Raw genomic sequence first — 13,060 nt, 5'->3', positions numbered from 1 at the left:
TAAAGACGTCTGCAAACGCGACATGAAATCGTGTGACATTGATCACAAGTCGTGGGAGTCAGTTGCCAGCATTCGCCAGAGCTGGCGGGCAGCCATAAAGACAGGGCTAAATTGTGGCGAGTCGAAGAGACTTAGTAGTTGGCAGGAAAAAAGACAGAGGCGCAAGGGGAGAGCCAACTGTGCAACAGCCCCAACAAACAAATTTCTCTGCAGCACCTGTGGAAGAGCCTGTCACTCCAGAATTGGCCTTTATAGCCACTCCAGGCGCTGCTTCACAAACCACTGACCACCTCCAGGCGCGTATCCATTGTCTCTCGAGATAAGGAGGCCCAAAAGAAGGGTACCACAAAAGAAAAACATGACAGGAATTTACACATCTGATGGAAGGAGCCAGGAACGAGGGCCTCGTATTTAACAGTAAGAAATGTGCCATAAAGATGAGAGATATTAACTTCTTTAGCTCCATTTATTCAAACATAAGCATTAGACTGGATACCAGCAAGATGGAGTATATCCAGTCCATGCCAAGCCCAAAGGACAAAATAGAAGACTTGCAAGGAACTCTCGGTCTCTTCAATTTCTTAGCTCCTTACATTGCAAATTTCTCCAAGAAATCTTTGATTCTACGGGAACTCCTCAGAAACAAAACACCATTTCTGTGGCATGAGGTCCACCAGCATGCACTTGATTTGAAGAAGTTGAAGAAGTCTTTATCAATGATGCATGTTTACAGTACTACAATCCCAAAAAGGACACCATTCTCGAAGTAGATGCCTTGAAAAAGGTCCTGGGAGCAAGTTTGTTGCAGGACAGACATCCAATAGCTTTCAGATCAAAAAGCTTATCCTGCAACCAGGCCAACTATTCCTATATAGAAAGAGAAACACTAAAACTGGTGTTTGGAATCACAGAGTTTCACACTTTTCTTTTCGGGAAACACTTTGCAGTCAAAACAGATCATAAACTATTCTCAATTATCTGGTAAAAGCCATTGACCAGCACACCTCCACAGTTGCAAAGGCTGTTGATAAAAGTGCAAGGATATGACTGCAAAGCCAAATACAAGCCAAGGAATCTCATGGAGACCTCTGACACTCTAAGCAGTCTATCTAATCCCAGAAAGTGTTCCAGTGGTCCAAGTGGATGAGGTTGATGTTGAGCTAAAGGATGTATACCAGATCGATTTGATATGTTTCGAGCAGAAGAAGTGTGAGGAATTACGGGAAGAAAGCACAAAAAAACCCAGTCTTGAAGATGCTCTGGCAACTCATAGTTAAAGGATGGCCTGACAGCAGACAAGAGGTTCCTGCGGAACTCAGGACATTCTGGCCATACCAGGATGAGTTGGGCATTTCTTCAAAGGCAGGCAGGTAATAATACTGCAGATGCTTCACTCTGACATTCTCTCACAGTTACATATCGGCCTCCTGGTACTGCTGGTACTGCAGAGGCCTCGGACCCAGGCCCAGTGGTGGAGCCCTGGACCAGAGGTAGGTGAGGCAGGGTCATCGGGGCCAGTCTGGAAGGCCCCAGTGAGGGGGAATGATGGGTGGGGGGGGAGGGTGAAGGGGTGATCATGTAGTCCAGGAGGAGGGTGTTCCCGGGGGTAAAGTTGTTCCCAATGAGGTCCTCTGTGGGCCACAGACTGCCCATGACGAAGGGACCACACCCCAAACCCACATGGAGGGTGCCCCATTTAACAAGCACCCTCCCCTGCTGCTAGTAAGATCTGAGCAGCAGCAGGAAGAGGCTCTTAATCGGGCGTTAATAAGTCACTTAAGGGCCTCAATTGGCCTCTGGGTGGGAAGGCCATCGTTGGCCTATCCCGGCCCCTGGAAGATCACTTGGCAACGGGCCCTCCGCCCCCCACCACCCATTGTGATACTCACCGCCTCTGGCCCAGCCTCAGGGGGCCCATAAAATCTAGCCCAAGGAGTTGTCAGAAAGATTAGCAGATTTGGGAGGCAAATATATGTTGAAGAACTTGGGAGAAAAAAATAAAATTGGAGTTTGGACAGTAATTTGCAACAATTAGGGGAGTGATGACAGCTTTTTTTGAAAACGGGAGGACAGACAGTGTTAGCTAGCATGGGGCCCAGGAAGGGAAGATGGGTTGTCAGCAGTTTAGTGGGAATGAGGTCGAGGGAGTCGGAGATCGTTCAGGTGGGCCGGGGAAATGGTGGAAAGCATAGCAGGCAGGGGGGGTTCAGTAAGGGACATGGTGTCGGCCCCTTCCTCAAGCCAAGTTTCAGTCAAGGAAAGAGTGCCAAGGCAATAATCGACAATAAGGTTGTGGATGGCAAGGGACATTCTGGAGGGAAATGGGGTGATGATCAGCAGTAAAGGTGGAGGGGCAATGGTGGGTGGGCAATTTGGGTGGAAAGGAATTTGGTGAGGCTAGCACCCAGTAGGCAAGTTGGGTGTGATGGATGGTTGGTGAGAGAGGAGGATGGGAAAATTGCATTAGATGCTCATGAGAGGGATGGTCTTTGTTAATTTATGGGCAGAGTCCAAGGGGCAATTGTGGGTGGGATAGGTTGGAATGAGTGGTGAGGTTAGCTCCCAATGGTGCCCTAAATGAGAAGGCTGAGAGAAAGGAGCTTGAAGGGTTTGGTAGGGTTTGCTTCTTATAAGGAGACGGTGATGAGTTCTTTGAAAAGCCCGTTGGAAAATGCTGAAAGAGGCACAGAGAAAAGAGGTTAAGAACTCCCTTCCTAACAGCACTGTGGGTGTACCTACACCACATGGACTGCAGAGGTTCAAGAAGGCAGCTCACCACCATCTTCTCAAGGGCAGTTAGGGATGGGTAATGAATGCAGGCCTAGCCAGCAACGTTCACATCCCGTGAAAGAATTTTAAAAATGGTAGGCCTATTCAAGAGGAAATTGACTCTGGGACATTGGCAGGCAATTAAAAAGGCAAAGGATCAGTGATGGATTGGGGCAGGGATTTGGGGATCAGTGTGGTGGGGGGGGGGGTGTGGGGGGTAAGGTGCCCAAGAGAAGAGAAATGAAATGTGTTATGTGTGGGTGACAGGAAGAGGAAGGGAGAGGAGAGAAAGGCCAAAAGGAAAAAAAGAGTTGGAAGTAATGGGCTCTTGTCCTGCGTAATAGACCAGTTCACATGTGAATGCACAGCAAGCATTTCCGGTTAGAGAGATATGACAGACAATAGAATGGACATGGCAGGATGGAAAATTAAATGAAGAGGAATTAATGAAGTGATGGAGAGAGAGAGGGAAGAATAGTTCAATGGAGGAATAGATAGATGGATGGATGGTGAATAGATGATAGGAAGAATATATAGGTTTGTTTTTGCTTTCTAGCTTTTAAAGCATTCTGATCTGTGTTCCTCGGTTTGCTTTTCATTTAACAAAATCCCCGAGATAATGAACTCTGGTGGAAAGATGTGGCACAGATTGGACTGGACTAACACTGAAGTGGATTTGATTCGATGAAGAGTAATAGTCAATCAATAAAAACTTGTGTAGGAAAGTTAATTCTCAACATCAGGCTTTTTATAAGTTGAGCTTCAGGAACAAGATTCTCCAAAGTGTATCAGCGACATTAAAGTTCAAACTTACCTATTTCACAATTCCAACCTTCAAACTTCTCTGTACAGATGCACAGGTAACGCTGAAACTCATCTTGACAGGTTCCTCCATTCTGGCAGGGATTTGATGCGCATTGATCCCCTTCTATATGTGACAAATGTTAAAGTAAATCTGTAGTTACATCAAGATAACAAAATTTAGTGCTTCATAAAAGTATATCAGATATTAGGAATACAGCTTTAAGGTTTAATATTTCATAAAAATGAGTGCTATGAAAGCGTACTCTGTTCATTTGATATTTTCTCTCAGCCCTACTCTGCTGCTGCATGCAGAAAGGCGCTAACAGCACGGGGTTCAACCCCCTTACCGGCTGTGGTAGTTCATGGAGGCCTGCCTCCTTGCCTTACCCCACACTTGAGGAGTGGTGACCCTCAAGCTATACATCATCTAATGGGAGGGATGCCTATGGTCCTTTGGGACTATGGCTACAACAACAACTCTGCTGTTATACTGAAGACTGGGTACACAAATCTGTCTCCACTGGGCTTTATTGTGACTCTACCTTCCCCAGCACTTCCTTCTGAGACTATACTCTGCTTCATTTCCATTGTTGGGCCTACTTTATTTACATGTTCAGTTTCTGCTCCACTGTTGAGACTCTGCAGCCACCGCTGAAAGTGCCCTGATTGACTTCTGCTGGTACCCACCCAGCTCTTTGCTTTTCCACTATCTGCCTTTTCCCACAGCCACTGAGTCTACACTGCTCTGTCCTGTCTTCAGACTTCCTCCTTCAGTCTTCACTGAACAGGGATGGATTAGTTCCTTCTGCTTCTCACCTTCCTGCAGCTCTTCCTCAAAGCTGATCCCTTCTGTAACCTAGCTCCGCAATCCTCACTGTTCCTGGTCACTGGGTTTCACTCCCACTACTCCTCATCCTCTACTGGACCACTGGATCTGCTAGCGAGATTCATTAGCATTCAGGATCTCCATCCTCCTCTGTGGGGCTCCAAGAGCTGTGGTTTAGTGGCAGTTCTCTCCGCTCTGAGTCAGAAGGTTGTGAGTTTAAGCCTCACTCCAGAGGCTTGAGCAGAAACACTCCAGTACAGCATTGAGTGGGTGCTGCATTGTTGGAGGCGCCATCTTTTGGATGGGCTGATAAACTGAGGCCCCGTCTGCCTTCTGAGGTGGACACAAACAATTCCATGGCAAAGAAGAGCAGGGGAGCTCACCTGGTGTCCTGGGGCTAATATTTATCCGTCAAACAAAATCACCTAAGTAGATTATCTGGTCATTATCCCTTTGCTGTCTGCGGGAGCTTACTGTGCACATTACAACAGTGACTACACTTCAAAAAGTACTTCATTGGCTGTAAATCACTTTGGGATGTCTTGAAGTAGTGAAAGGTGCTATATAATTGCAAGTCTTTGTTTTAGTTTTTTTTTAGTTTAGAGATACAGCACTGAAACAGGCCCTTCGGCCCACCGAGTCTGTGCCGACCATCAACCACCCATTTATACTAATCCCACACTAATCCCATATTCCCACCACATCCCCACCTGTCCCTATATTTCCCTGCCACCTACCTATATTAGGGGCAATTTATAATGGCCAATTTACCTATCACCTGCAAGTCTTTGGATGTGGGAGGAAACCGGAGCACCCGGCGAAAACCCACGCAGACACAGGGAGAACTTGCAAACTCCGCACAGGCAGTACCCAGAATCGAACCCGGGTCCCTGGAGCTGTGAGGCTGCGGTGCTAACCACTGCGCCACTGTGCCGCCCATAAAATTGTGCTTGTATTTTGCACCATCTGTCACCAGACCTGGCTGGATCACACTATCGGGCTTCACTTTTCTCTACCCAAACTGCCCATTACTCTATTATCATCCTGGAGAGCAAAGGTATTCCCCATCTTTCTCCACTACCAACCTTCTCCCTAAATTGCTCGCCCATGAATCTCTCCAATCAAGGTTCTGCCCCTCTCACAGCACAAAATGTTACTAACCAATATCATGAATAAATTAGAGCAAAACCTTTCAGGAGTGAAATTACAAAACACTTCTATACACAAAGGGTGGGAAAAGTTTGGAATTCTCTTCTGCAAACAGTGATTAATGTTAGATCAATTGTTAATTTTAAATTTGAGATTGGTTGATTTTTGTTAACTAAATGTAGTAAGGGATACGGGGCAAAGACAGGTCATCGACTCATAGAGTTATACAGCACAGAAACAGGCCTTCGGCCCATCAGGTCTGTGCCAGCCATCCAGCATCCAACTATTCTAATCCCATATTCCTGCACTTGGCCCGTAGCCTTGTATGCTGTGGTGTTTCAAGTGCTCATCTAAATACTTCTTAAACATTGTGAGGGTTCCTGCCTCCACCATCTCTTCAGGCAGTGCGTTCCAGATTCCAACCACCCTCTCCTCTGGGTGGATAATTTTTTTTCCTCAAATCCCCCCTAAATTTCCTGCCCCTTACCTTAATCTATGCCCCCTGGTTCTTGACCCCTCCGCTAAGGGAAAAAGTTTCTTCCTATCCAACCTATCAATGCCCTTCATAATTTTGCATACCTCAATCATGTCCCCCCTCAGCCTTCTCTACTCCAAGGAAAACAACCTTAGCCTTTTCAGTCTTTCTTCATAGCTGAAATGCTTCCACCCAGGCAACATCCTGGTGAATCTCCTCTGCACCCTCTCCAGTGCAATCACATCCTTCCTACAGTGTGGTGCCCAGAACTGTACACAGTACTCCAGCTGTGGCTCAACTAGCATTTTATACAGCTCCATCATAACCTCCCTGCTCTTATATTCTATGCCTAGGATGATAAAGGCAAGTATTCCATATGCCTTCCAAACCACCTTATCTACCTGTGCTGCTGCCTTCAGTGATCTGTGGACAAGTACACCAAGGTCCTTCTGACCTTCTGTACTTCCTAGGGTCCTACCATCCATTGTATATTCCACTGCCTTGTTAGTCCTCCCAAAATGCATTACCTGACACTTTTCAAGATTAAATTCCATTTGCCACTGCTCTGCCCATCTTACCAGCCCATCTATATCTCCCTGTAATCTAAGGCTTTCTCCTCACTATTTACAACACCACCAATTTTCGTGTTATCTGTGAACTTACTGATCATGCCTCCTATATTCACTTCTAAATCAGTAATGTACACTTATAAACAGCAATGGTCCCAGCACTGATCCCTGTGGTACACCACTGGTCACAGGCTTCCATTTGCATAAACAACCCTCGACCATTACCTCCTGCCACTAAGCCAATTTTGGATCCAATTTGCCAATTTGCCCTGGCTCCCATGGGATCTTACCTTCTTAACCAATCTCCCATGCAGGACCTTATCAAAAGCCTTACTGACATCCATGTATACTACATCGACTGCTTTACCCTCATCGACACATCTAGTCACCTCCTCGAAAAAACCAATCGATTTAGTTAGACACAATATCCCCCTGACAAAGTCATGCTGACTATCCCTGATTAATCCCTGCCTCTCCAAGTGGAGATTAATCCTGTCGCTCAGAATTTTTCCCAATATTTTCCCAACCACTAATGTTAGACTCACCGGCCTGTAATTACCTGGTTTATCCCTCCTACCCTTCTTGAATAATGGTACCACATTCGCTGTCTTTCAATCCTCTGGCACCTCTCCTGTGGCCAGAGAGGATTTGAAACTTTATGTCAAAGCCCCTGCTATCTCCTCCCTTGCCTCACATAACAGCCTAGAATACATCTCATCTGGGCCTGAGGATTTATCCACTTTTAAGCCCACTAAAACAGCTAATATTACCTCCTTTTCAATGCTAATATATTCAAGTACATCACAATCCCCCTCCCTGATCTCTACACCTACATCGTCCTACTCCATAGTGAACACCGATGAGAAATAATCATTTAAAACCTCACCTATGTCCTCGGGCTCCACACAAAGATTGCCACTTTGGTCCCTAATGGGCCCTACTCTTTCCCTGGTTATCCTCTTACCCTTAATATACTTATACAGGTGCATGGAGTTCGGTCACAGCTCAGTCCTGATCTCATTGAATGGCGAAACAGGCACGAAATTGAGCTGAAGTCCCAAGCTATCATAATACATTTTACTTTCAAAAATGTTAACAATAGAAAGCAATGGTTTATTACAACCCAAAGCTCTGAGAGATTCCACACTTAAATTCTAGTTCAAGTGACTGTTTCAGATGGGTTACACTCACAAGTGGTGTTATTTATTTGGAATTTGGGCTGAAGAGCTGTCCAAAGGGGAGTGTTTGATTGGTGGCATCTCTGAATCTGAGGTTCTAATTTAGCCCAAACTCATGGAATGAAAGTTTGCTGACTGCATGGATCTAATGTTTGGGCAATCTTCATTCAATTCCTCCAGGCTATTAATCTGGTAGTGATTAGTACACTTCCTCAGATTCACGAGGAGTGACTATTGTGAGAAGTATCACAGCAATGCACTGAGTTTGCTTTTCTAAGTTGGGGATAAGGATAATTATAGGACAGAACAGAGAAGCTTTTAATCTGCCTTCTAAACATCAGTACATCTGACCTTGGACTGCTTTATGCAGATGAGCAGAAAAGTCACAAGAGGAAACTAACTGAGCCTAGCCCTTCAGTACTGTGCAGTGGGCTTTACTCTGTCAAATCTATGACATAGCCCTTGAGTTTTCACCATTTCAGAAAAATAGCACAAACGTATGAAAGATATACTTTATTAAAGTTAAACAAAAACAAATACCAAGGAATAACATTTCATTCAGAAATAATCTGATTATCCATCTACCAGTCTGAGAGAGTTCATCGAAACATACCCTTGTAGGTTTTCCAGAAAAGCCTCTGGGAAAATAGAAAAAATAAGCATTGCATAAATCATCTTGAAACAATATTTACATGAAGTACAATTGAGGGGAGAAGTAAAAACTAAAATGACTAATAAGAGCTGCCATATCAACTGGAGCAATGATGTGAGTGGGTCCACATGATTGTGAGATGGAGCCTCACAGAATGACAGCATGGGTTGCAGAACTGCCACAATTGTATCATAGCTCTACCTCCAACCCTAGTCCCTGTCTAGTACAAGCAATCCCTGCTGGCAAAATCTGTTTAAGTATGATAGTGATTCTCAGATCAAATGTATTACACCTTCACAGGCGATCACCATAAAAAGGAACTTAATGGGACAGTAACCTGGGCTCCCATTTTTAAAAACTCAGAACTCTAGATAAATTAAATATCCGGATGTAACATGAAACTCTCCTTTCCTGTCACATATACAGTAAACAACAAGTCATCATATCCTGATTTTCTCTCCTGGATCCAGTGACCCCTGTTGGAAGGGGGTCACATGTCTGAGGAGAGGGCAGATAATTGATGTGAGACAGGGAGACAATGGGGAAATAATGAGTGCGATATAGTTCCATTCAATGTCAGAATATCAAGGGATAGTGAGTTAAAGAGTCCTGGACCGGATTAAAGACAGCAAAGTTCAGGAGATAAGGGAGCTGGCTCAAAAGGGTTACAAACTGGTCGATAGATTAGAAGAACAAAGAACAAAGAAAATTACAGCACAGGAACATGCCCTTCGACCCTCCAAGCCTACGCCGATCCAAATCCTCTATCTAAACCTGTCGCCTATTTTCTAAGGGTCTGTATCTCTTTACTTCCTGCCCATTCATGTATCTGTCTAGATACATCTTAAAAGACGCTATCGTGCCCGCGTCTACCACCTCCGCTGGTAATGCGTTCCATGCACCCATCACCCTCTGCGTAAAGAACTTTCCACGCATATCCCCCCTAAACTTTTCCCCTTTCACTTTGAACTCGTGTCCCCTTGTAATTGAATCCCCCACTCTGGGAAAAAGCTTCTTGCTATCCACCCTGTCTATACCTCTCATGATTTTGTACACCTCAATCAGGTCCCCCCTCAACCTCCGTCTTTCTAATGAAAATAATCCTAATCTACTCAACCTCTCTTCATAGCTTGCACCCTCCATACCAGGCAACATCCTGGTGAACCTCCTCTGCACCCTCTCCAAAGCATCCACATCCTTTTGGTAATGTGGCGACCAGAACTGCACGCAGTATTCCAAATGTGGCCGAACCAAAGTCCTATACAACTGTAACATGACCTGCCAACTCTTGTACTCAATACCCCGTCCGATGAAGGAAAGCATGCCGTATGCCTTCTTGACCACTCTATTGACCTGCGTTGCCACCTTCAGGGAACAATGGACCTGAACACCCAAATCTCTCTGTACATCAATTTTCCCCAGGACTTTTCCATTTACTGTATAGTTCACTCTTGAATTGGATCTTCCAAAATGCATCACCTCGCATTTGCCCTGATTGAACTCCATCTGCCATTTCTCTGCCCAACTCTCCAGTCTATCTATATTCTGCTGTATTCTCTGACAGTCCCCTTCACTATCTGCTACTCCACCAATCTTAGTGTCGTCTGCAAACTTGCTAATCAGACCATCTATACTTTCCTCCAAATCATTCATGTATATCACAAACAACAGTGGTCCCAGCACGGATCCCTGTGGAACACCACTGGTCACACGTCTCCATTTTGAGAAACTCCCTTCCACTGCTACTCTCTGTCTCCTGTTGCCCAGCCAGTTCTTTATCCATCTAGCTAGTACACCTTGGACCCCATGCGCCTTCACTTTCTCCATCAGCCTACCATGGGGAACCTTATCAAACGCCTTACTGAAGTCCATGTATATGACATCTTCAGCCCTTCCTTCATCAATCAACCTGTCACTTCCTCAAAGAATTCTATTAAGTTGGTAAGACATGACCTTCCCTGCACAAAACCATGTTGCCTATCACTGATAAGCCCATTTTCTTCCAGATGGGAATAGATCCTATCCCTCAGTATCTTCTCCAGCAGCTTCCCTACCACTGACGTCAGGCTCACCGGTCTATAATTACCTGGATTTTCCCTGCCACCCTTCTTAAGCAAGGGGACAACATTAGCAATTCTCCAGTCCTCCGGGACCTCACCCGTGTTTAAGGATGTTGCAAAGATATCTGTTAAGACCCCAACTATTTCCTCTCTCGCTTCCCACAGTAACCTGGGATAGATCCCATCCGGACCTGGGGGCTTGTCCACCTTAATGCCTTTTAGAATACCCAACACTTCCTCCCTCCTTATGCCGACTTGACCTAGAGTAATCAAACATCTGTCCCTAACCTCAACATCCGTCATGTCCCTCTCCTCGGTGAATACCGATGCAAAGTACTCGTTTAGAATCTCACCCATTTTCTCTGACTCCACGCATAACTTTCCTCCTTTGTCCTTGAGTGGGCCAATCCTTTCTCTAGTTACCCTCTTGCTCCTTATATATGAATAAAAGGCTTTGGGATTTTCCTTAACCCTGTTTGCTAAAGATATTTCATGACCCCTTTTAGCCCTCTTAGTTCCTCGTTTCAGATTGCGCCTACAATCCCGATATTCTTTCAAAGCTTCGTCTTTCTTCAGCCGCCTAGACCTTATGTGTGCTTCCTTTTTCCTCTTAGCTAGTCTCACAATTTCACCTGTCATCCATGGTTCCCTAATCTTGCCATTTCTACCCCTCATTTTCACAGGAACATGTCTCTCCTGCACGCTAATCAACCTCTCTTTAAAAGCCTCCCACATATCAAAAGTGGATTTACCTTCAAACAGCTGCTCCCAATCTACATTCCCCAGCTCCTGCCGAATTTTGGTATAGTTGGCCTTCCCCCAATTTAGCACTCTTCCTTTATGACCACACTCGTCTTTGTCCATGAGTATTCTAAAACTTACGGAATTGTGATCACTATTCCCAAAGTAGTCCCCTACTGAAACGTCAACCACCTGGCCCGGCTCATTTCCCAACACCAGGTCCAGTATGGCCCCTTCCCGAGTTGGACTATTTACATACTGCTCTAGAAAACCCTCCTGGATGCTCCTTACAAATTCTGCTCCATCTAGACCTCTAACATTAAGTGAATCCCAGTCAATGTTGGGAAAATTAAAATCTCCTATCACCACCACCCTGTTGCTCCTACAGCTTTCCATAATCTGTTTACATATTTGTACCTCTATCTCACGCTCGCTGTTGGGAGGCCTGTAGTACAGCCCCAACATTGTTACCGCACCCTTCCTATTTCTGAGTTCTGCCCATATTGCCTCACAGCTCGAGTCCTCCATAGTGCCTTCCTTCAGCACAGCTGTGATATCCTCTTTGACCAGTAATGCAACTCCTCCACCCATTTTACCTCCCTCTCTATCCCGCCTGAAGCATCGGTATCCTGGGATATTTAGTTGCCAATCATGCCCTTCCCTTAACCAAGTCTCAGTAATAGCAATAACATCATACTCCCAGGTACTAATCCAAGCCCTAAGTTCATCTGCTTTACCTACTACACTTCTTGCATTAAAACAAATACACCTCAGACCACCAGTCCCTTTGCTTTCATCATCTGCTCCCTGCCTACTCTTTCCCTTAGTCACACTGACTTCATTATCTAGTTCCTTACAGGCTTTAGTTACTACATCCTTACTCTCCACTGACCTCATTTGGTTCCCATCCCCCTGCCACATTAGTTTAAACCCTCCCCAACAGCGTTAGCAAAAGCACCCCCAAGGACATTGGTTCCAGTCCGGCCCAGGTGTAGACCGTCCAATTTGTAATAGTCCCACCTCCCCCAGAACCGGTCCCAATGTCCCAAAAATCTGAACCCCTCCCTCCTGCACCATCTCTCAAGCCACGCATTCATCCTGACTATTCTTTCATTTCTACTCTGACTATCACGTGGCACTGGTAGCAATCCTGAGATTACTACCTCTGAGGTCCTACTTTTTAACTTGGCTCCTAACTCCCTAAATTCTGCTTGTAGGACCTCATCCCGTTTTTTACCTATATCATTGGTGCCTATGTGCACAACGACAACTGGCTGTTCACCCTCCCCCTTCAGAATGTTCTGCAGTCGATCTGAGACATCCCTGACCCGTGCACCTGGGAGGCAACATACCATTCGGGAGTCTCGTTTTCGACCACAGAACCGTCTATCTACTCCCCTTACAATCAAATCCCCATGACTATAGCCCTTCCACTCTTTTTCCCACCCTTCTGAACAGCAGAGCCAGCCACGGTGCCATGAACCTAGCTACTGCTGACTTCCCCTGGTGAGCCATCTCCCTCAACAGTATCCAAAACGGTATACCTGTTGTGGAGGGAGATGACCGCAGGTCAGATCAAATCTTCAAATATGATGTAGGTAGAATACAGAATGAATCTATTTCTACAAGGTAAAAATGGGATGCATCAAATAATAGAGTTCAGTGGATAAACAGAGATTGAAACTATATTGAAACTTAAAAGGCAGGTGTACAATAAAGTTGGGGCTAACAGTATCAAGGTAATAAAAACAAGAAATGCTGGAATCACTCAGCAGGTCTGGCAGCATCTGTGGAAAGAGAAGCAGAGTTAACGTTTCGGGTCAGTGACCCTTCATAA

General features: G+C 45.4%; 1 protein-coding gene across 1 annotated transcript in view; it reads right to left on the bottom strand.

The window, feature by feature from the left end:
- LOC137374084 (coagulation factor VII-like) overlaps positions 1 to 13,060 on the bottom strand; it is a 116,631-nt gene that overhangs the window by 66,968 nt on the left and 36,603 nt on the right. The window contains exons 3-4 of the mRNA XM_068039841.1: positions 8,384 to 8,408; positions 3,584 to 3,697 (exon numbers count right to left, since the gene is read on the bottom strand). Of these exons, the coding sequence (XP_067895942.1) occupies positions 3,584 to 3,697; positions 8,384 to 8,408 (139 nt within the window). The remainder of the gene's footprint in view (positions 1 to 3,583; positions 3,698 to 8,383; positions 8,409 to 13,060) is intronic.

The sequence above is a fragment of the Heterodontus francisci genome, chromosome 10, assembly GCF_036365525.1.
Source record: "Heterodontus francisci isolate sHetFra1 chromosome 10, sHetFra1.hap1, whole genome shotgun sequence".
NCBI classification, from domain to species: Eukaryota; Metazoa; Chordata; class Chondrichthyes; order Heterodontiformes; family Heterodontidae; genus Heterodontus; species Heterodontus francisci.
This window is presented reverse-complemented; position numbering and strand designations above follow the sequence as displayed.